This window comes from Quercus suber, unplaced genomic scaffold (genome assembly GCF_002906115.3).
Source record: "Quercus suber isolate HL8 unplaced genomic scaffold, Cork oak 2.0 scaffold_376, whole genome shotgun sequence".
Taxonomy (NCBI): domain Eukaryota; kingdom Viridiplantae; phylum Streptophyta; class Magnoliopsida; order Fagales; family Fagaceae; genus Quercus; species Quercus suber.
The window spans coordinates 585,015-607,862 of NW_027069828.1; the positions used below are offsets into that span (position 1 = coordinate 585,015).

At 33.5% G+C, this 22,848-nt stretch overlaps 1 protein-coding gene across 4 annotated transcripts; it reads left to right on the forward strand.

The window, feature by feature from the left end:
• The first annotated feature begins 10,330 nt into the window (after positions 1–10,330).
• Positions 10,331–15,149, forward strand: LOC112002853 (phosphate transporter PHO1 homolog 3). Of its 4 annotated transcripts, none has more exons than XM_024035011.1 (13): positions 10,331–10,923; positions 11,428–11,778; positions 11,872–11,920; positions 12,165–12,236; positions 12,386–12,515; positions 12,618–12,738; positions 12,948–13,206; positions 13,290–13,394; positions 13,494–13,538; positions 13,849–13,998; positions 14,284–14,562; positions 14,830–14,966; positions 15,050–15,149. In XM_024035011.1, exons 1-13 carry the CDS (start codon positions 10,331–10,333, stop codon positions 15,147–15,149), a joined length of 2,391 nt encoding a protein of 796 aa, XP_023890779.1. The 4 variants fall into 4 exon arrangements, with proteins under 4 accessions (XP_023890779.1, XP_023890778.1, XP_023890780.1 ...); XM_024035010.1 differs by having other exon boundaries at positions 10,331–10,919; positions 11,424–11,778; XM_024035012.1 differs by having other exon boundaries at positions 10,331–10,878.
• Positions 15,150–22,848: the final 7,699 nt, after the last annotated feature.

Below are 22,848 nucleotides of genomic sequence, written 5' to 3' on the forward strand. Positions count from 1 at the left end.
ATCTAACCCAGTCCACATAGTAGAAGAAATACAAAGCTTGTTCCAGCTGTTTCGAAGGATTGATCTCCAGTGGACACGCAGACAAGCAAATAGTGCAGTACATTAGCAAATGGTCCAAAGTTGTCTACTGCTGAACTAGTATGGTGGTGGGAAGTTGAGGAATAAGAATAAGATGCAGATGAAGGGACTGAGTGTGAATTTCAATTTCATAGGATTTGGAGAAGAAGAAGAAGGCGAGTTTTCATGTTTCTAGGGCTTGTGAGGAAAAGTTTCAACAATTTGTGTTTTTGATCCGTGTTATGTTTTGATTTGTATTAAAAATGTGTTTTTCTAACGTCTGAGGGTAAGGTGAGTAATAGAGAGCAAACGGATTGAAGTTGAAGTGGGCAAAGTGTAAATGATTAAATCATGGGTAGGTAATTTTTTTTTTTTGATAGAAATTACTCATATGATTTTGATTATTGTATATAATTTTTAGTTGTTTCTTTCTTTTTTTATTTTTTTTGAAAAATTTTGATATTAAGTAAACGTTTGGATAACAATGAATTTCACACGTCTGCATTTTGTGTTGCGTTCTTTTTTTTTTTTTTTTTTTTGTCAACTGCAGCAGGGGCAGCGGCTACTGTTCATGAATAGTAGCCGCACTTTTCCTACTTTTTCTCACTTTTATCACATAGTGAATCTTGTATACTGTTTATGGACCAACAAACTTCACTTTTTAGCATTTTTTTAATTAAAAATGAGTTCCATGATACTATTCATATATTTAAAAATTATTTTGTTACAATATTTTCAGTTTTAACAAAATAAATTTATCCAAACAGACCTTAAAAAAAAAAAAAAAAAAAAAAAAAGTCTCTTCGCACAAAGAAAATTACCAAATAATTCAAAGCGCGTGGGGGGTAATGTTAGTAATAAAAAAAACTCATCCAATCATAATCTAATACTCCATTTTAAAAGTGTGGTGTGGAGGGGTTCGTACCAGCATGGGTGGACAAAAAAGCAGGAAGGCATTAAGAGATGGTACTAGTTTTGCTGTTGATGAAGGAATGAAGCTTCTTTTTGGAGTTCGAGTTTGACTGGTTTTTATTATCATATTTATGTGAAGAAACTGCTGCTTCTTCATTGTCAACTCAACTTCCGACACCCCCCATTAATTTTAGCCACGAATATTAATGTCTAAAATAAATAAAAGTAAAGCAGAAAACTTTATTCAATTTTTTTTTTTAGTTAAAAGCATGCTCATAATATTAATTACAGAACAATAGTATATTACAAAAAAAAAATGTTAGGTTAACGGATCTATTAGGTAATTGTTAATAAAATATATGAAAAAAATTTAATACTATTTTCTTGAAAAATATAAAAAATTATCAGAAATACTCTTAGAATATTTGTTAATATTTCTAAAAAAAAAATAGTAAGGATTAACTACAAATTAAGTTGTAGTAACTTCTGTAATAATGCACACATGTCAATGTTTTAAATAGACATCTGTCAAGGTTTATATTTTTTATGTAAAGATTAAAATTTTTATCAAATGAGACCTATTTAAGACATTAATATGTGTACATTTTGCAAGAATTACTACAATTTAATATATAACAAATTATTATTTAAAAAAAAAATTGATTTAACTTTCTACCATAAGAAATGGATCATTCAAAAGGAGAAAGTCCATTTTAAGATTAGCTCCCATCCTAGTTAGAATGTCAGAATATTTATAGCTTTATTAAATACATGCGCCACTGTGTAATGAAAGAAGGTACTCATCATGTTCCTGTAATCGGTTAAACGGGATTTTACCGTTTCAATATAAGGTTTACAGACAACTTAATTGAAAGCAAATACACAAGCACATTTGCATTTATTTCTACAAAAATGTTGTCAATTTTTGCCATTTTCTAATTAACACACTTAGTTTTCTTTTTTATCAAAAAAATTAGGTTGTTGTAAGGGCATATATTAAAATTAATAAATATTTAATTATGAATTGTAATATGTATTTTTTGAAAAATAGATTATATTTTTTAATACTTTATTGATATATATGCATAAATTTAATATAATTGTGTGTTTTTTTTAGATATTTGCACAAAATTAGTTTTTTTTTAAGTATATAAAAATATTATTTTCATTAACAAAAGTAAAAAAAAAAAATTAATATACTTATTTTAAAAACGAAAACCATAACACAAGCAGTCAAACGCACGAAATTGTTTTAAAAGCGCAGATCTCGATGAACAATAAATAACCAAATAAACAAGGACCCCACATCAAATCCCACATAATAAATGCATGTCATATGTTATAATTGTCAAATGTAATGTAAGGAGTTTGGTAACCATTTTTGAGCAATATTTTTCACATTTCAAACGTATTTACATATATTTTTATACACACGTATTTTATAAATATTCAAATAACATTACTCAAATTTTCTACCAAATACCCTGAACTAGTTTTCACAAAGATACACATTTGTCATTCTTAAGAATTATGGCCTGTTTGTTGATTAGGTTGTTGTAAGGGCATATATTAAAATTAATAAATATTTAATTATGAATTGTAATATGTATTTTTTGAAAAATAGATTATATTTTTTAATACTTTATTGATATATATGCATAAATTTAATATAATTGTGTGTTTTTTTTAGATATTTGCACAAAATTAGTTTTTTTTTTTTTAAGTATATAAAAATATTATTTTCATTAACAAAAGTAAAAAAAAAAAATTAATATACTTATTTTAAAAACGAAAACCATAACACAAGCAGTCAAACGCACGAAATTGTTTTAAAAGCGCAGATCTCGATGAACAATAAATAACCAAATAAACAAGGACCCCACATCAAATCCCACATAATAAATGCATGTCATATGTTATAATTGTCAAATGTAATGTAAGGAGTTTGGTAACCATTTTTGAGCAATATTTTTCACATTTCAAACGTATTTACATATATTTTTATACACACGTATTTTATAAATATTCAAATAACATTACTCAAATTTTCTACCAAATACCCTGAACTAGTTTTCACAAAGATACACATTTGTCATTCTTAAGAATTATGGCCTGTTTGTTGGTTATTCCAAATAACAATTCTAGTGAGTGTTTAAATATTGAAAAATGTAGGTCTAAAAAAAATTTATATTATAAATATTTTAAAGACATGCTTTTACGATATTTTTTAAATCATAATTTTTACATTATTTTAAATAAAAATATTAGAAATTCCCGACCAGAGAAACCCATATAACTGCACTTTGTTATTGTTTATCGGGTTTGGGCAGAGAAAAGCGAAAGAACAGATTTAGGCTAATAACTTATATCTTTTATAAGAGTATTCACATCAGCTCATCTAAATTTTCTGTCTATTTTACATGAAAAAAACCTCATCTTTCTATTTTACACTACCACTTTTACAAAACATCCACATCAGTTCATTTATTTTACAAGATAGTTCAATAAAATATTTACTCTACACAATTTTTTTATTATTTCCCTCAACCATCTCTACCTATATACGCGCCCTCTCTCTCTCTCTTCTGAACAGATCAACTCTCTCTCTCTCTCTCTCTCTCTCTCTCTCTCTCTCTCTTTTCTTCTTTCTCTCATTCCTTCTCTCTTTTCTACCTTCTCTCACCGGCCGATCCAGATTGTTCCATGCTCCATGCTCCATGCTCCACGCTCCAAGCTCCATGCTCCGATCAAGCGATGCCCACGAGCTTTGGCGATCCAGAACCTTTCTTCACCGGCCGATCCATGCTCCATAAGCACCGATCCATGCTCTATGCTTCACCAGTCTACCCACGAGCTCCAATCAAGCGAGACCCACGAGCTCCAACGATCCAGATCCTTTCTTCACCGGCCGATCCATGCTCCACAAGCACCGATCCATGCTCCATGCTTCACTGGCCGACCCACAAGCTCCAGCAACCCAGATCGTTCCAATAAGCACCGATCTCTCTGTCCGTTTGAGTTTGTTTGTGTGTGGGTTTGTTGGGGTTAATTTTCAGTTGATTTGGCATGCTGGATGTTGTAATCGTTGGGGAAGAGAGGTAGGAAATGAGAGTCCGTTAGAGATGAGAGAGAAAAAACCATTAAAAAATTAAATACACGAGCTACAGTGCCCGTGTAAATTTACACGGGTACTGTAGCTTGTGGATAATTTTAGAAGATTTTGCAAGAGTTTAAATGGACTGATGTGGGCTGTTTTTGAACAAAAATGTGTAAATTTGAGCATTTTTTCTATTATACACACTTATACATATGTTTGTGTGTGGGTTTGTTGGGGTTAATTTTCAGTTGATTTGGCATGCTGGATGTTGTAATCGTTGGGGAAGAGAGGTAGGAAATGAGAGTCCGTTAGAGATGAGAGAGAAAAAACCATTAAAAAATTAAATACACGAGCTACAGTGCCCGTGTAAATTTACACGGGTACTGTAGCTTGTGGATAATTTTAGAAGATTTTGCAAGAGTTTAAATGGACTGATGTGGGCTGTTTTTGAACAAAAATGTGTAAATTTGAGCATTTTTTCTATTATACACACTTATACATGAGCTGATGTAAATGCTCTAAAGTATATATTATTCATGCTCAATAGTACCACTAACCCTTCCTAACTAGTACACTATGTATCAATTTGGTTCATAATATTTTAAATGTGTCAATTTAGTTTCTAACTTTTCAATACTGTTTAAAAATAATCCTTACCATTAAGTGATGGATAAAAAATACTAACGTGGTTAGTAACGGTTAAAATAAAAATTTATTTCTATGTCACATAGAATACCATATAGAGTGCCAAGCGGTCTAAACTTGCCAAGTCAATTAAAAATTTAGCTGAGCTCCACCTCACCTAAATGCAAATGGAACCCAAAATTTTTTGTAATTCGCGTTAACTCTTTTGCTTCTCCATTAATTGTATGATTTCTCCTTTAGTCCTCAGGTAAATCTTTTGGTAGATGTTTGGGTTGGTCATGAAATGTACCCAAAAAAAAAAAATTGGTTAATCATTTAACAATAGAGACTATTTTGCAAAATAGTCTCTATTGTTAGGGATTAAGTCGACACATTTGAAACATCAGAGACCAAAATGAAACATAGCAAAGTTGTTAGGGACTAAACTTGTAATTTACCCAAAAAAATTAATATTTATAAAAAGTCTTGCATGTGTAAACAATTTCTAAACAATTCATGATATGCTTTCAACACAAATTCATTAAACAGTCGTAAGGTTTGTGGTGAGCGGTTCATCTCATAACATTTACACTATGTTTTATTTTAGTCTCTAATGTTTCAAATGTGTCAACTTAATCCATCACATTTCGTTAGTGTGTCAAAATAGTCTCTATTGTCAAACGACAAACCAAAATTTTTTTTTTTGGGTACGTTTTTGTGACCGACCCAAACATCAACCAAAAGATTTACCAGAAGATTAAAGGAGAAATCAGGCAATTAATGGAGAAGAGAAATGGCTAACGTAGAGTCACATAAATTTTTGGGTTCCATTGTATGGAGATCAGCTAAACTTTTAATTGACTTGGCAAGTTTAAGCCACAGTAATAGTAGAGACTATTTTTCATCAATCACTTAACAATAGTCTCTAAAAGTCTAGCTGAGCTCCATGCAATGAAATCCAAAAATTTGTGTAACTCTGCGTTAGCCGTTTCTCTTCTCCATTAATTGTCTGATTTCTCCTTTAATCTTCTGGTAAATCTTTTGGTTGATGTTTGGGTTAGTCATGAAAATGTACCCAAAAAAAAAAAATTTGGTTCGTCATTTGACAATAGAGACTACTTTGACACATGAACGAAAGGTTATGAATTAAGTTGACACATTTGAAACATTAGAGACTAAAATAAAACATAGTGTAAATGTTAGGGACTAAACTCATAGTTTACCTGCAAAAAATTAAGATTTATAAAAATTCTTGCATATGTAAACAATTTCTAAACAATTCCTGATATGCTTTCAACTCAAATTCATTAAATAGCTGTAAGGTTTGTGGTGAGCGGTTCATCTCATATATTTTCGATATGATTTCAGGATAGTTTCTTTAATTTGTTGGCTTTGCTCTTGGTTGGCTTATCACAAATGGTGCAAGCCTTTCCTTCCCAATTGATACTCTCTAAAGAAGAATGATAATGATTTAGTGAAGTTGTCTTGTTTAAGAGCTCCATTGATGCATTCTCTCAAATCCTTAAAAAATTGAGTGTCCCAAATCTCTCTTCGTGAGAGTTGGTGCAAATATTCTCTATGGGGCCGTTCTTTACTCACTTGAATAACTTACTTTTACCGCTAAAAAATTGTTGCCTTCTTGAAATTGGTTACTTGCCTATGGTTTGGTTATGGTATTTAACCGGTGAAACCGTGAAACAAATCTCTGACCCTACTCCTCACAATTTATATACTCATTTTTATTAAAGAATTGAAGTTATAGGCTTACAGCAACATCCTTTGTTGGAATAGAAGTATCTGTAAAATATGGAATATGGATAACAATTAAACCATTATATTATGATGGGTTAATGTTGGGTGTACACAATTGAATACTCAAAACTTAGAAGTAGAACTTGACACTAGTGTAATAGTCTCTTTCATCCATGCACAGTAAAGCAACAGTTAATGGTGATTTTGTTGTCCTTAATGATGATTTCAGGGTGTTGATGGGCCAAATATTCCTCAAATCAGGGTAAAGAAGCCAATTGCTAGGAGGTGAACTTTGATTTTGAAACTTTTGATCATCCTCCATCTTTTGTACTCTGTGCTAGGACTGCTTATGTTCAATATTGATACTTTTATTTGTTAATATTTGAATGAATTTTAGTTTACTATAAATAAAATAAATTAAACCATTAGTTAGAGCGGCTAAAATCATATGTCTGGAAGAGTCTTTTATATATTTTTAATTATTTTGAAAAGAAGAAGAAGAAGAAGCTATTTTGGATTTTTATTGTATTAATTAATTATTATCAAACCGGCCCATTCAAGTTTTTATATTCTACTCCTGTGGGCTTCTATGGACCTCTAAAAGCTGATGGCCTTTTGGGCTATTTTGCCTATACCATCTTACCAGGGTCTCCTCTCTAGGCTTGCTGCCTTATGTTTGCCAGATTTCTAGGTGGATTAATTTAAGTTCAAAAGCCCAATTTGCTATGCACAATATTTACGTCTTGTCTGGCACTGTTATGAGTGCAAGAGTGAGGGTTGAATCACAATCTTTGAGAAAAAGTAAAGAAATTGAGTAGTTGATATTTCAAAGTCCATCAATCTAATTCACAATAGAAGTTAGCATTTGAACTTTTTGAAAGAAGAAATAAAGTACAAGAGAATTGAAGAAAAATTATTAAGTAAAATAATTCCTCAACAAGAAGTGTGCTATATATTAATGTATGGGTAGTGTTAATTGGCAACATTAACAAATTACTTTATGTCAAATCTGCTAACATTTTCTTATATTAAAATTGTTTCAATTTTTTGTCGAGGAGTTTTACTTAATAATTGTTCTTCAATTCTCTTGTACTTTATTTCTTCTTTCAAAAAGCTCGAATGCTGACTTTTATTGTGATTTAGATTTATGGACTTCGAAAAATTCTTTTAAGAGTTCGGACACTTATTTCTCTATGTTTTGGGTTTCTTAGAAACTTAAATTTTACCTGTTAGAAAGGTGATCAAGATGTAAAGGCTCTCTATATATCAATGGATATCCCCTCATGCTCTAGTACTTCTCCTTCCTAAGTTTTTATAAATTGGCATTAAAGTCAATTTGTTTAACATGTTTTTTTTTTTTTTTTTTTGATGTGTTCAACATGTGTTCCTAGATAACATATATATAGGACATTTCGTTTCTACCTTTGGTTTCTATTTTTGTCCATTCTTGTACAATTGCAAAAACTAGAAGCTCTTTATGTCTTGATCAATACTCTAAAAGAAAGACTTATGTTAATTTCAAAATTAATGTACTCCAATCTTTATTATGTATTTGTTTAACCCACGCATCAAGTCAACACCAAGGGCGGAGCCAGGATATTTTTCTTGGGGGGCCAAATTATATATTCGTATGTTAAATTTATAAATATATGGTATACGAAATGATCAAATTTAAAATATAATAATATTATTTTCAAACTCAAATCATTGCATCTAAAACTAAAATTAAAAGATAAAATTAGCAGGAAAAATATTAGATGATAACGAAAGGATCAAATTTGCGAAGAAAAGAACTCATAGGTTTGTGTTGCCAACGCACAAAATATATAAAAGGAACAAAGTGCACTTTTTTGTTTGGTAACAATACAGTGCACTTTTGGATGCAGGGAACACAATGCACTGCACTTTTGTATGTTTATAAAAAAGAAATTAATGACACATGGCGTCTAGGCATTTGTTAGGCTTTGGTAAAAGTTTATGCTTTAATTGGGTGAGGTCTACTTGATAAACTAATAGTTGGGCAAACTAACTAAAGGGGCCATCATTTGATTTTAGAGAATAGAATTGGCAAACTCACATAGACTGGGATCTATGAAATTTTTATGGGGGCCAGTTATTACAATTTTAAGAATCCAGCCTATTTTAATATATTATTATAAAGAGATTTCAAAGTGGGGGGTGGGGGGGAGGAGACGCCCCAACGTTACATGTGCCTCTACTCCTGATCAACACAGACTATTCATATAGTGTTAGTTTTACACATTATCATTTATTGTTCAATGATCGTAATTGCTACTGGTCTAATGATACTAAAGTCAATGTCCATCTTATAAATGGATTGAGATTCAAATCCTCATTCTGTATATATTCAATCCATCATAGCTAGGAATTTGTTCTTAGGAGCTAGGAAAGGTTGAATAAAAATTTGACTTTTGGATGCAGGGAACACAATGCACTGCACTTTTGTATGTTTATAAAAAAGAAATTAATGACACATGGCGTCTAGGCATTTGTTAGGCTTTGGTAAAAGTTTATGCTTTAATTGGGTGAGGTCTACTTGATAAACTAATAGTTGGGCAAACTAACTAAAGGGGCCATCATTTGATTTTAGAGAATAGAATTGGCAAACTCACATAGACTGGGATCTATGAAATTTTTATGGGGGCCAATTATTACAATTTTAAGAATCCAGCCTATTTTAATATATTATTATAAAGAGATTTCAAAGTGGAGGGTGGGGGAGACGCCCCAACGTTACATGTGCCTTTACTCCTGATCAACACAGACTATTCATATAGTGTTAGTTTCACACATTATCATTTATTGTTCAATGATCGTAATCGCTACTGGTCTAATGATACTAAAGTCAATGTCCATCTTATAAATGGATTGAGATTCAAATCCTCATTCTGTATATATTCAATCCATCATAGCTAGGAATTTGTTCTTAGGAGCTAGGAAAGGTTGAATAAAAATTTGAGCTCTAACTTAAAAAATTTAAGTTGGGTTGAATAAAGACATGCCACATTTAGTTTATAACTTCTAAAACCTCTTAGTCATACTTGTTTGTTTTTTTTGTTTTTTGTTTTTTTAACTATATATGTTATAAAGGAACTACTTGTGGACCTACGGGGTCCATGGCCAACCCTAGTCCACAAGTAGATCCGCCCCTTGATAGGTGGGCTTTGGAGCTAAACAGAAAACTTGCTAGAAATGGAAAAATATCTCTGTCAATCATTTTCATTTTCTCCAAAAGTATACATTTTCAATGGTGACTGTTATTTCTATTTTTACCAAATTTGCTAGAAAAACGGATAGGTGGGCTCTGCAACTAAAATTTGCTAGAAATGGAAACATATCTCTCTACCAATCATTCTTCATTTTCTACAAATGTATATAGTTCAAATTTTCTTTTCTAGTTCTTGAATCACTTTATATTCTAATGACACTAGTAAGAGATCTCTGGCGTCATTCTCTGCCAGCTGGTCCACACTACCGCCTTCTTCCTTGTCTTCTTCAAATCCCATGCAAGGTTTAGCAAGTCAAAAGACCAAAATGTTTACGTAAGATCTCCACCAGAAAAATGACCAAACCAACATTATAGCCCATTCAACCAACCGTAAAGAGCCAAAGTTCCAATTTGAAACAAAGCAAAGCAAAGCATGCATAGGCCAGAGAGACCCATTTCACTTTGTGGCTTGAATTTGCAGACCCAGATCAGAAAATAGGAGCTGAGAGCTTAAGGGGCTTGGAGATCAGACAAGAGAATAGGAATCCAAACGAAGGTTGCTGGTGGTGGCGGATTTGGAGTAAAGCAACTAGCAAAACTAGCAACTAGCTCACTCTATATTGCTTCAATTTGACTGTAATAAAAGGCTAAAAGAAACCATGAAATTTGGGAAGGAATTCACAGCACAAATGGTGCCTGAATGGCAAGAAGCATACATGGATTACATTCAACTTAAATCCCTTTTGAAAGAAATCCAACGCTTCAAGCAAATAACCAAGCCACCAACAACCCCAGATGGCCTTAAACGAAAGCTCACACTTTATAGAGCTTTTAGTGGCTTAACACAAAGAAACAACCGCCCCACTGGCCCATCATCAGTTACTAATGACATTGAAAGCCAGGCCATTTTTGTAAATTCTGTGAACAATGGTGGCTCACAAAGTTATCAAACTACATTTCTCATGTCCTCTGATGAAGGTGGTGAATATGAGTTGGTTTACTTTAGGAGGCTTGATGATGAACTAAATAAAGTGAACAAGTTTTACAAGGCTAAAGTGGATGAGGTGATGAAGGAAGCAGCTATGCTGAACAAGCAAATGGATGCTTTGATTGCTTTTAGGATCAAAGTGGAGAAACCTGAAGGAGGTTTTGATAGGTCTGGGGAGATGACTCGTCTTGCTTCTGATGTTGCTGCTTCAACAGCTGCGTTGGCTGCTTCTACACCAAAAAGGGCCAGATCAAGCATTAGTAAGTTTTTGAAGCTTTTTCATGTGGTTGTTGTGTGCTTGGGAAAAAGTAATTGGCTTCTTGTTCTTGTTTTTATTTATTTATTTATTTATTTTTGTCTCTGGCTTTATTTAAAAAACCATAATTGTTTTTTTGAAAATAAACTAACTTTTATCTTTGTTATCTCATATTTAATAAATAAGTTATTGAAAATTATGGCATACTAAATACTGTTGCTAATATTACACAGGTTGAAAAATTGCTAAAATTATTATCAATTTTGCTATAAAAAAAAAATGTAAAAATTAAACTGACAATGAACTTAATTGATGTCCATATGGTAATAAATAAAATTTTGAATTATTACTTTTAAAATTCGATGCATTACTAAAATAGTGGCAAGTAAGGACTATGCTTCACAAGTTTGATATTCATAACGAGGCTAAGTATATCAAAGTTTTTGTAAAAACTGATATCAATTAGTAGAACTTTGCAATATAACTAAACTAAATTTTTCATGAGCAGGAAGAGTACCCATGCCCATGGATGTGATTGAAGAGGGTCCAAGCAGCCATGGACCATCATCAGATGAATCAAGTGATGATAAAGATGACAAAGAGAATGAAATTGTCAACCCAAAGGTTCGAGAACAGAAGCCAAAGAACCTGAAGGCCAATAGACCAGCTCCTCTTGAAATACTTAGTCATGTGAAAATGAACAACACTTTAGAGACTCCTCGTTCAACCATTAAGGGCTTACTCAAGCACCCTATGCATACAGAGCTGAATTACACTAGGGAAAATTTGAGGAAAGTTGAAGATCAACTTAAGCCAGCTTTTGTTGAATTTTACCAGAAGCTTAGGCTCCTAAAGAACTACAGGTACTAGATGGAAGTTTATTATTAAATTTGGTTGGGCTTGCTTGTCTTTCTTTCAAATGATTGCAGTTAATCATATTGCTTTGGATGATACAGCTTCTTGAATACATTGGCATTTTCAAAGATCATGAAGAAATATGATAAGGTATTTCCCCTCTAAAAAAATGTATGTAGTGTGCATTTGAATGAGAATGAGAACTTTGCTGATTTGCTTATTTGTTGAAAGTTGGTGTAAGTATAGTTATACTTAAAAAATAGTGAAATTTTAAAAAACTGTATAATGATATTTACAATTAAAACTAGAAGAAAAGAAAATTGCTAAACACTGCTCATATTCCTAGGGATTGGACATTGATTTTGGTTCTTACATTTTGAGTTTAACATTTCAGATCACTTCAAGGAAAGCATCAAAATCTTACATGAAAATGGTGGATAACTCCTACTTTGGCAGCTCTGATGAGGTAAAATTTCTCTATTCATTTGCAAACTACAATAAAGGGGAAACCAGATTATTCATTCTTAAAACCACTCAAACTTCAGGTTTTGCTTATAGAAGGGTTGCTATGTCAAGTGCTTTCCTTCTAATCTGATATGCCATTTGCCATTACAGATTACCAAACTTATGGAAAGGGCTGAAGCTACATTCATCAAACATTTCTCCAATTCTAACCGCACTGATGGCATGAAAGTCTTAAGACCTCAGGCAATAAGAGAAAGACATAGGATAACATTTTCCACTGGTAAGGAATTTTTTTAGTATGAATCAAACTCCATACAGTGAATTGGGACCAATTTTGATATCAATTTCTTTCCCTTGAATTTGGTCTTTGTAAAAACTTCAGGTTTTTTGGCTGGCTGCTCTGTAGCTCTGATATTAGCCCTTATTTTAATTGTCCGTGCGCGCAAACTCATGGCTAAGAAAGAGGCAATACAGTACATGGACAACGTGTTTCCCCTTTACAGGTATATTTCTTCTTAAACTAAATTTGTAGAACTATCTGCTATGAAACCATAATAAAATGTCGTGTTTTCTAAAATCTTAAACTAATAAACTAATAGAAAACGATGAATCTAATCATTATTTTAACATAACAGAGCAAGACATTCTAGTATTAAGTCGTTTTAGCTGATCAATATATAACTCTTTTGTTCACATGTTGAACTCTCTGCAGCTTGTTTGGTTTTATAGTTTTGCACATGATTATGTTTGCTGCCAATATATACTTCTGGAGGCGATATCGGGTCAATTATTCCTTCATATTTGGATTCAAGCAAGGATCCGAGTTGGGGTATCTAGAAGTTCTCCTCCTCAGTTTTGGTCTTGCAGTGCTAGCATTAACCTGTGTGCTCTTAAACCTTGACATGGAGGTAGATTCAACAACAAAAGATTATGGAACATACACCGAACTTCTGCCTCTGATCTTGGTTTTAGTAAGATTATTAAACTTAATTAATGATTTCCACATTTAACTTCTGAATATATAGACAGAACCTAATCCTGTCTTTCTGTGCAGCTTGTACTCTTCATATTATTCTGTCCATTTAACATCATGTACCGCACAAGTCGTTTCTTCTTCCTTACATGTGTCTTTCACTGTATTTGTGCTCCTTTGTACAAGGTAAATATTGGTCAAGGACTCATAATGCATAAGTTAGTAAGTTGAACTGGGGTGGTTGAGCATGAAGTATGAACGTTTGAGAATTTCTTTCTACTGCAGGTGACACTCCTAGATTTCTTCTTGGCAGATCAGTTCACTAGCCAGGTTGGTAAATTGGTTCATTTTGTTTATCAATTACCCAAGAATAACACTACAACTACCACGCATTTTACTATATAATCCTTATAAATTGATGTGTCAACTTTTAAATTACAAAAAAACAGGAATAATAAAATTATAATGATGATAATAATAATTAAGAAATCAATTTACAATGTTATTAACATAGCACCAATCCCATTCATTATCAGTAAGTTCGTAAACCGTTTGTAGTAAAATTGTTAGTAGCTTTACTAATCTCTTGTCTATCAAGAAGTTGATGATATTGATCATTTTATTCCTATTTTTGTTGCAGGTGCAAGCCTTGAGAAGTTTGGAGTTCTACATTTGCTACTTTGGTTGGGGAGACTTCAAGCAGAGACTTCACAACTGTGAAGCAAGCAATGTATACAATACTTTCCTTTTCATTGTTGCTCTAATTCCATACTGGTCTCGACTCCTTCAGGTACCTAGACATTTCTTCGAGTGCAATAATTTTAGGGATAAAAAAAAATCAAAACCATTATGGAATCATTAATTTGTAATTGGCGCATGCTAAAAGTGGTGTCAGTGGCAAAGTAGTGTAAAATAGTAAAAGTGAGATTGCACTAATTATAATTTGACATTTAAGAGAGTAGTGAAAAGTTTAATGAAAGCCTTTTGTGACGTCCCTAATATTGCTCTTCTACTACTGCTACAAATTGAATGATAATTGCTTGATGGACATACTTAATTTCCTTTTCTTTTTCAGTGCCTCAGGCGCCTGTTTGAAGAGAAAGATCCTATGCAAGGATATAATGGCATTAAATATTTTCTGACTATAGTGGCTGTTAGCTTGAGGACTGCTTATAGTCTTGACAAGGGAATGGGTTGGAAAAGTTTAGCTTGGGTTTCCTCAGTCATTGCAGCAATGGTTTCTACATACTGGGACCTTGTTATAGATTGGGGGCTTCTTCAACGTAGATCTAAGAACCGCTGGTTGAGAGACAAGCTCTTAATCCATAACAAAAGTGTATATTTTGGAGCCATGGTGAGTGACAAAATAACTTCTAACATCTAAATAGCTTTTGATTGATGTTATTTGTTTTAAAACTTATAATAAACATAAAATATGCATAAAGATATATATTAATTATTAACTATCTCATTCCCTTTATCTCATGTCCTAAGTTTTCAAAAATTATTGTGTTACAGTATCCTGTGTCAGTGTCCATGTCAATGTACGGGTGCATGCTTCTTAACTTTTATCAGCATCTAAGACAGTAACAGTGCTAATTTTAACTTCATGACCACGCAGGTGTTGAATGTGTTGCTGAGGTTTGCATGGATGCAGACTGTATTGGGTTTGAAAGTGTCTTTCTTACATACAAAGTCCTTAGTAGCCATTGTAGCTAGCCTAGAGATCATTCGTCGTGGCATGTGGAATTTCTTCAGGTAACAATAATTTTAATAAGTCATTTTGGTACAAAAACTTCTTTATTTTTTGTGCTAAACCTAAATTTCTATGCATTGATCAGACTGGAGAATGAACATTTGAACAATGTTGGCAAGTACCGAGCTTTCAAGTCTGTGCCACTACCCTTCAACTATGATGAAGATGAAGATAAAGATGAATAGACCGTTTCAACTTTCTACATTTTTTTGAAAGAAGGAAAGAGAAGAGAAATATATATATATATATATATAATAGACTAAAGAGAAATAAGAAAGTTCAAATTTTCTAGAAACTACGGCAGAATTTATTTATTATTACTTTTTTTTTTCATTTTCTTGGGAGATGCTGAGAATTAAGATATAGACTACATTATGTAGTCGCAATATTATTTATTTATTAATTTTTTTTTTGTGTGAAGGCAGTCCATGATCGTGACAGTCTCACACAATGTATTTATGTTGATAAATTCAATTTTTATATTTTTTTTTCTCGAATAATGGTAGATTTTAATCTTTTATTACAAGAACCATAATTATTGGAATTTACCTGCTGACCTCATAAAACTAATTGTAACAAAAATGTTGCTTTTGTTAATTAAAGGTTGTTCTACACTACTATCAATGCATGCCTCCCTCAACACAGTATGACATTAGCATACTTCTTGTTCTATTTTTTCTTAAAACCTTTTAACTTTTTTGTTGAAGAATTTTACTTATTGATTGTTGTTGAGTTCTCTTTTATTTTATTTCTTCTTTCAAAAAGTTCAAATGCTAACTTTTATATATTGTGAATTAGATTTATGGATTCTAGAAAATATGAACACTTCATTTGGAGTGTTGTATCTGTACCTGAATTAGTATCGTATTTATGTCATATCAGTGTTGTATATGTTGTGTCATGTTATAATTTTTTTAAAATTGCTCATATCGTTGCATCATACTTGTACCCATAACATTGTTTGTGCTTCCTAGATGGACTTTGAAATGAAAATTTCTTTTAAGACACTTATTTCTCTATGTTCTGGGTTTCTTAGAAACATAAATTTTACCTCTTAGCTAGAGTGGTGATCAAGATGTAAAAGACTTTCTCTATATATAAATGGACTCTTGATGGATCCCCTATTACTTCTTCTTCCTAAGTCCTAATAAATTGGTATTAAAGCCGTAGAAGATCCCCCGGTGCTTAATACAAACCACAAATTTATGCAACCAGTGTTCCAATTCAATTTGTTCAACATGTGTAATGTGTTCCTAGACAACATATATATATATATATATATTGGACATTCATTACTTTGGCTTTTATTTTTGTCCATATATATATATATTGGACATTCATTACGTTGGTTTTTATTTTTGTCCATTCTTGTAGAATTGCCATGCAACAACTAGGAAGTCTTTACCACTCCAAAAAGAACAAACTTACGTCCATTCTCCAGTCGTTATTCTGCATTTATTCAACCCATGCTCCAAAGCAATACACAGACCATTCATACGGTGTCAGTTTCAATCATTGTCATTTCTTGTACAATGACAATGATAGTGAAACTTTTTGAACTTTTATTTTTGTCATGGGGCACTATAAAGTCTTTGTCCATCTTAATAAATGGATTGAGAGTCAAATCCTTATTCTGGATATATTTTAGTTAGGATTTTGTTTTTGGGGAAGGTTGAATAAAAAATTTGATGACTAAGTTTTCTGTTTTTATTTTATTTTTCCCCTTTTGGTATATATTATACATAGTAGTATATATAAAGCAGTATTGTAAATACAAAATAAGTACTTTATAACTCACAATAATGTGTACTACAAATTACAAAGTACTATATACTTATTAAATTTCAACAAACTTGAGAAAAGATTAACAAAAAGACGTAAAGTAACTTGAACTTATCTTTCTTTTTAAATTTTTTTTAATAATGAACTTATCTTTAATCAATAAACATTTTATGAGGAGGGAGTTTAAAAAAAGTCTTTACTATTATCTTTAATTTTTGAGATAATGTTAGAACGACAATGTCTACGTGTTCATTATAATCTTATGTATGTTCATTTTTTTTTTTTAAGAATTATAAATTTCCAATTGATTTAAGTATTTAGTACATGCAATTTACAACTGATCTCATCTTTAATGGAATTGTAACTCTTAAAAATAATTTTTTTTAAAGATATTTAGAAAAAAGTATACATTTAAAATATAATTATATATAATAAATTTAATTGGGATAATGTTATATATATATATATATATATATTTCGGAGACCCATTTACATAATAATTTGCATCTATTATAATTTAGAAATATATTTTTTTAATTTTTCAAACAAATAAAAATGATAAACTTTAGAGATAAGTAGCAATTATAATTTATTTTTTGAACATGAAGGGAAAAAAAATCTTAAATTTAAAGAATTCTCTTTTTGAATTCAACATGAAATTTGTATGATCGCGCGTGCTCAAAGGCTCTTCTATTTTTTTGGGTAAATGTTAATAATTTGCATCTATTATAATTTAGAAATATATATTTTTATTTTTCAAACAAATAAGAATGATAAACTTTAGAGATAAACAGTAATCATAATTTCTTTTTTGGGCGTGAAGGGAAAAAATCCTAAATTTTAGGAATTCTCTTTTCGAATTCAAAATGAAATTTGTTATTTGACATTTATAACCCTATTTCTAAATTAAGTTACCCTCATTAATGAGGATTTTTTGAATCACATAAACGTTCAGTTGAAAGAGGAGAATCCTCTTATATGTAGGGGTTTGGCTTACCTCTAGTATATTTTTAACTGGACATGTCATTTTGTTTTAAATATACAATGACAAGTAGTAGTGAGTTTTAATCTTTACCTTTTATTTACTTAGTGAGTGATGTAACAGTCTTTTATTAAAACAAAAACAGATTCCTTTTAAAAAAAGTATCGAAAGTAAGCCAAATCCTATATATGTTGTAAAAGTGGAAGCTTTAATACCAATTTGTTGAGAATAGCAGAAGCATGAATATCAATTTGTTGTGTGTGTATCCAAATAACAATAGGCTAATGCAGAACAGAAATAGAAAGATAAAAGAAACAATCACACAGGAAGACAAAGATTTACGTGATTTGGCTTTTGGCCTACGTCCATGGGCGGCGTCGAGGAGAAAGTTTCACTGAAAAAAAAAAAAAGTGATTACAAAAGTGATACCAAAACACTTTCACAAAACCCAAACCCCAAATACACCCAAAAGAGCTTTCAATCATGAGAAGCACGTGACTAGAGAAACCTAAAAATCTCTAGAACAAAGTCATGCCTTAGAACTCTATACAAAATACTAGAGAATATAAAAAACCTATTCTAATATTGAAGCACTCATAACTCATCAACAATAGCCGCATAACTAGTGTATATATAGCAGAGATGTGGGGCTTTTGTCGTGGAGTACAATACAAACTCCACCTAGAAGTAGAATTGCTTAATTTAGTCGGCAAAACATAGTCCTATTAGTACTAGGACTTGGTCAATTCCTTTGACCAAATTAAAAGCCACGTAACAACAATACATAATATAGATATAATTGTTAGTGATCAACACAAGGAAATCGGTAGGCTGAATGTCTCGAGCGTTGATCTCAAAGTTAACTGGAATGTCCTGAAAAATAAACACAAGATCAGAGGAGACCGGGGAAGATCGACCAAGGATCCTTCGATGATAAAGTCAGTATTTTTGGAATTCCAATTTGTGTGGAAGTGTCAAAATGAATTGCCTCTTCGTAAGGGAATGCTTATATAGTGTACATGAAATGGTTACTTGTTTAATAACCGTTCCTATTATCGAGGAGTTCAGAAGATTCGGAGGTAGCTTCCATAACTGCCATGGAAGTTACCTTATTTGGATCGGTGTTCCATAACAGTTAGTGAAGGACTTGGCTTGTTATGGTGCAATTCGTCCCTTACGCCTGGTGGAAATCATGCTTGTCAAAAGCTCAATACGCTCAGGGCCCAATGGAATTGTCCATCCTTTATTAAGGACGGATGAGGTTATTGGGGATGAGCATGCTTCACGCGTCCCATCTCTCCATTCTTTTCTCACGGACGACCCATATGGACGAAATAGGACTTGTGCATTTTCAATACACCATCAGTTGCCCCCATATCCATAAGGGTCGTCCAAGGAGAGGAGTAACCGGGTGTCATTTCCTTTGGACGTATGTGCTTGGTGTCAGAGTTGATGTGCCACGTTTCATCATTTTACTAGTGACTAGTCCCGTTGATTCGTTTTTTCGAGGTGAACGCCACCTGTCATCTCCTGATTGGTTGTGTCGTTTCATGTGCCCATGTCAGCCACCTATAAATAGTGGAATACCTCCACTACCCTTCATATTTCTGAGATTTTTCGTCTTTGACATTCGTTGTCTAGAGCCTCGTCTAGGAGTTTCTTCGTGTCCATAGCCTTCGTCCATCTTAGAGTTAGGTATTCCCTCCTTTCTTGTCTTTTAGGTTTCTCTTCAATCTTTTTTCAAAAATGTCAGAAATAGTTATTTCCTCATCTAGTAATAGCACAGAGAAAGCCATAGACGAGTAAAACGACGAGAGTAGTTATAGTAGTTCTAGTGGCACTAGTAATAGTAGTGGGGGGAATACCACGGACAAGAAGTATGTTTCTGGCGTCCCTGGGTTTCCTTTGGAAGTCATGCAAGAACAGCTTAGGCAAGCCTCGGGGTCCCAGGCAGGCATCTCGTCCAACATCCCTCCGTCTAGTCCTTTGGATGAGGCTGAGATTATTGTTTATAGTTGTGCGGTAGATATTCCTTCCAAAACAGATGAGCAAAGACTTAACAATCTTAGGACGTGGTACCAGATCCTGGACGAGCTTAACCCTAGGTTGCTCATCCGTGAAGAATGGTGCTGTAACCCGCATTTTGGGATAGTTGTCTATGAGGCTTATCTTTTGGGGGGTCTAAGATTTCCTTTAAACGCTTTTACTAGAGAGTTATTAGTTAGGCTAGGTTTAGGAGAATGTCAATTCAACCTTAATGCATGGAGATTGATCATCTCTATGCAAATTTTGTGGAGGGAAGTATTCAGAGGGGACCGTCCTCTTACTGTGGACGAGTTCTTTTATTGTTACAAACATTCAGAAATACACCAGTCTCTTGGCTTTTACCAATTCACAGCTAGGGGTACACACTGTAGATTGATTAGGTCTCTAGCCTCGTCTGATAGAAAATGGAAGACGAAATTTTTCTTTGTCTCTGGCTTGTGGGCTTGGAATCCTGTGGATGTTGGCCGGGACACATATGGTCATTACATTGGGGATCTAGAGAACCTTCATCCTGAGGGTAAGTCCCTCCCCTTTTTGTTTTTTCTTTTTTTATTTGTCTAACCTTTAATTGTTTCCTGGCAGCCACTGGACGACCTTCTTTGAGCAATTTCCACCGTGACTGCGTTCACAGGGCTCGTCTATACGCGGATAAGGACTTTCATTTCTTGGTCACGCTTAGATGACTTGCTAAGTGGGGATTGGGCCCTAATCCGTCCGAAGAAGCACTTGCACACAAAATTATAGTAAGAAGAAGTAAGTTTTAAACTCAAACATTCTTTACCTTGTTTACTTTTTACTTTAGTTCTAAAAACTCTTTCCTCCCTCTCTTATCTATTTATTTTTTTTTTTTAGGAATGACAACAATGAAAGGGAATAAGGGAAAAGAGGTGGTTGGTGAGAGGGATCGTCCTGAGGCCCAATCTCAGGTTCATCTGTCAACTGGGGATAAAAGGAAATCCCTGCCAAAGGATATTGATCTGGGAAGCCTTCCCAGTTGATGAGATAAAAGAGTTAAGCATGGGTTGTCACATATAGCCAACCCAAGCTTCCTCAGTCCCAACCTTCTGTCCTCATAGTTGATGTTGACTCATCTATACCAGTTGAGACTACCTCATCCAAGACTTCTCCGCTAAGGACGACTGTGCCTGTCTCGTCCCAGCCTCTTCCGAGGGTTCCCACAAATATTGTTGAAAATGAAGACTTAGCTTGGGAATGCTTCGGGGAAGCTGTGAGGGATGAGGACATAAACGTCTGTTATAACATGTCCCTAAAGGATTTTGAACACTTAGGTGTTCATGATCTTTTTAAGGTAACTTTATTTTTGTCGTCTTTATTACTTCATAACTTTCCTCGTCGAACCAATATTTTGGTGTTTCTTTTGTAGGCCATGTCAAAATTCATCGCATCGTCCAGGCAAGCCACTGACTTGGACAAGACGAGGATCTTGCTAAAAACGATAACCCAAAATATGAGGGACGAGAGTAAAAAATGGGCTGAGGTAGCTGCCAAGGCTAAGGAGGAAGCAACGGAGCATCAAAACTTAATCGAGGAGTTGAAAGCTAATATAGTGGAGAAGGATATTCGTCTTGATCATTTGCAGAAGAAGAATGACGAGTTGAGTACTCTTCTCTCCAAGGCAAAAGAGGATGTAGTTGCTGAGTTCAAGGCGTCCAAAGACTTCACAGACTTATTAGATTGCAACTATGCAGCAGGCTTTGAGGATTTTAGGATGGACGCTGTTGAAAACTTCCCTGAAGTGGACTTCAGCTCCATTAAGTTTAACCTAAATGCTGCTACCAATTCTCTTCTCCAAACCAGTTCCGAGGATGTTAACGTTGAGGACGACGCTTCAACTCTGCCTCCTCAGGAAGATCCTAACGTGGATGCCCCCCCTGCTTAGAAAATATTTTAATCTTTGTATTTTTGTCCCTTTTTTTTTTTCTTTGGTCCACTGTTTGGGACCTTTTTAATGTAATTCAAGTACATTAGGCTTATCTGTGGTTTCGGGACGAGTTGTTAAAAAAAATTTAAGTTATTTCATAAGGGTGTTTGGACGTTGGTCGTCCGCCCTTAAACAACTGAATGAATGTTATTCTTTTCTATTATGATATGGACGAGAGTTTCTATTTCCATGACAGATTTCAAACTTTGGCTCGTCCATGGGTGGGACTATGGCTCGTCCATAGAAGGAATTTCTCCCTTTTTAACATAAATATACACTTTTTCATTCCTTGAATTTCATCAAGTATGATTCGTTTGTGTGAAATGGTAATTATCAGCCTTACACATCCTTAGAATTAGCTGATTTCCATGTTTTATGAGGGCCCAACCTTTCACTCATCCATAGGTCGGATTGTTTGGTTAGTGTCCTATCAATAGATTAAGCATTTGCTCATGCATTTCCTTGTCCATGGGTTGAACTAATGCAACAATGGTTTTAACTCGTCCATTGTTTGGACGGTTTATGGTTTCACCTGTCCAAGACTTTAGCTTATCCATGGTTTGGACGAGTATGCCTTCGTTTGCTTTACCCTTATGAGAATCTACACAGTATATCCCTGCATCCAGAGAATTTACTTGTCTTTAGCCTTAGCCTTTTCAGAAGTGAAATTATGGAGAATTTATATATCACATGCATTTGAGAACTCAAACCACATTCATAATATAAACATCATCCACAAGTATGGCACATGCTTAGAAGCTAGTGCCTTATTCATACAAAGTTCATGACTTCGTCCATAGTTAACTTAAAACTAATACATTTTTAAGAAGTTAAAACATAACATATAATATTAATAACAGAAAGCAAGATAACTCTGGCTCGTCCAGAATGGCAGGTCTCGTCCAAGACTGTTGGCATTTTACTGATAGTACCTCATCAAGTGTTCAACATTCTAAGGATGCTCCAATTTCCTTCTGTCTAGGGCCTCCAAGTAGTAGGTTCCTTGCCTTTTACAGTTGATAATTCTATAGGGTCCTTCCCAATTAAGTCCCAATTTCCCATGAGTTGGGTTTTTGCTTGCCAAAGAAACCCTCTTAAGGACGAGGTCCCCTAAGTTGAAACGTTTGGGTTT

Bases quoted from the DNA above. Each gene is read 5' to 3' on its own strand.
- LOC112002853 (XM_024035011.1), top strand. From the start codon at position 10,331: ATGAAATTTGGGAAGGAATTCACAGCACAAATGGTGCCTGAATGGCAA. The intron at 13,395-13,493 runs GTAAATATTGGT...TTTCTACTGCAG, and splicing joins TTTGTGCTCCTTTGTACAAG to GTGACACTCCTAGATTTCTT. The intron at 13,999-14,283 runs GTACCTAGACAT...TTTCTTTTTCAG, and splicing joins ACTGGTCTCGACTCCTTCAG to TGCCTCAGGCGCCTGTTTGA.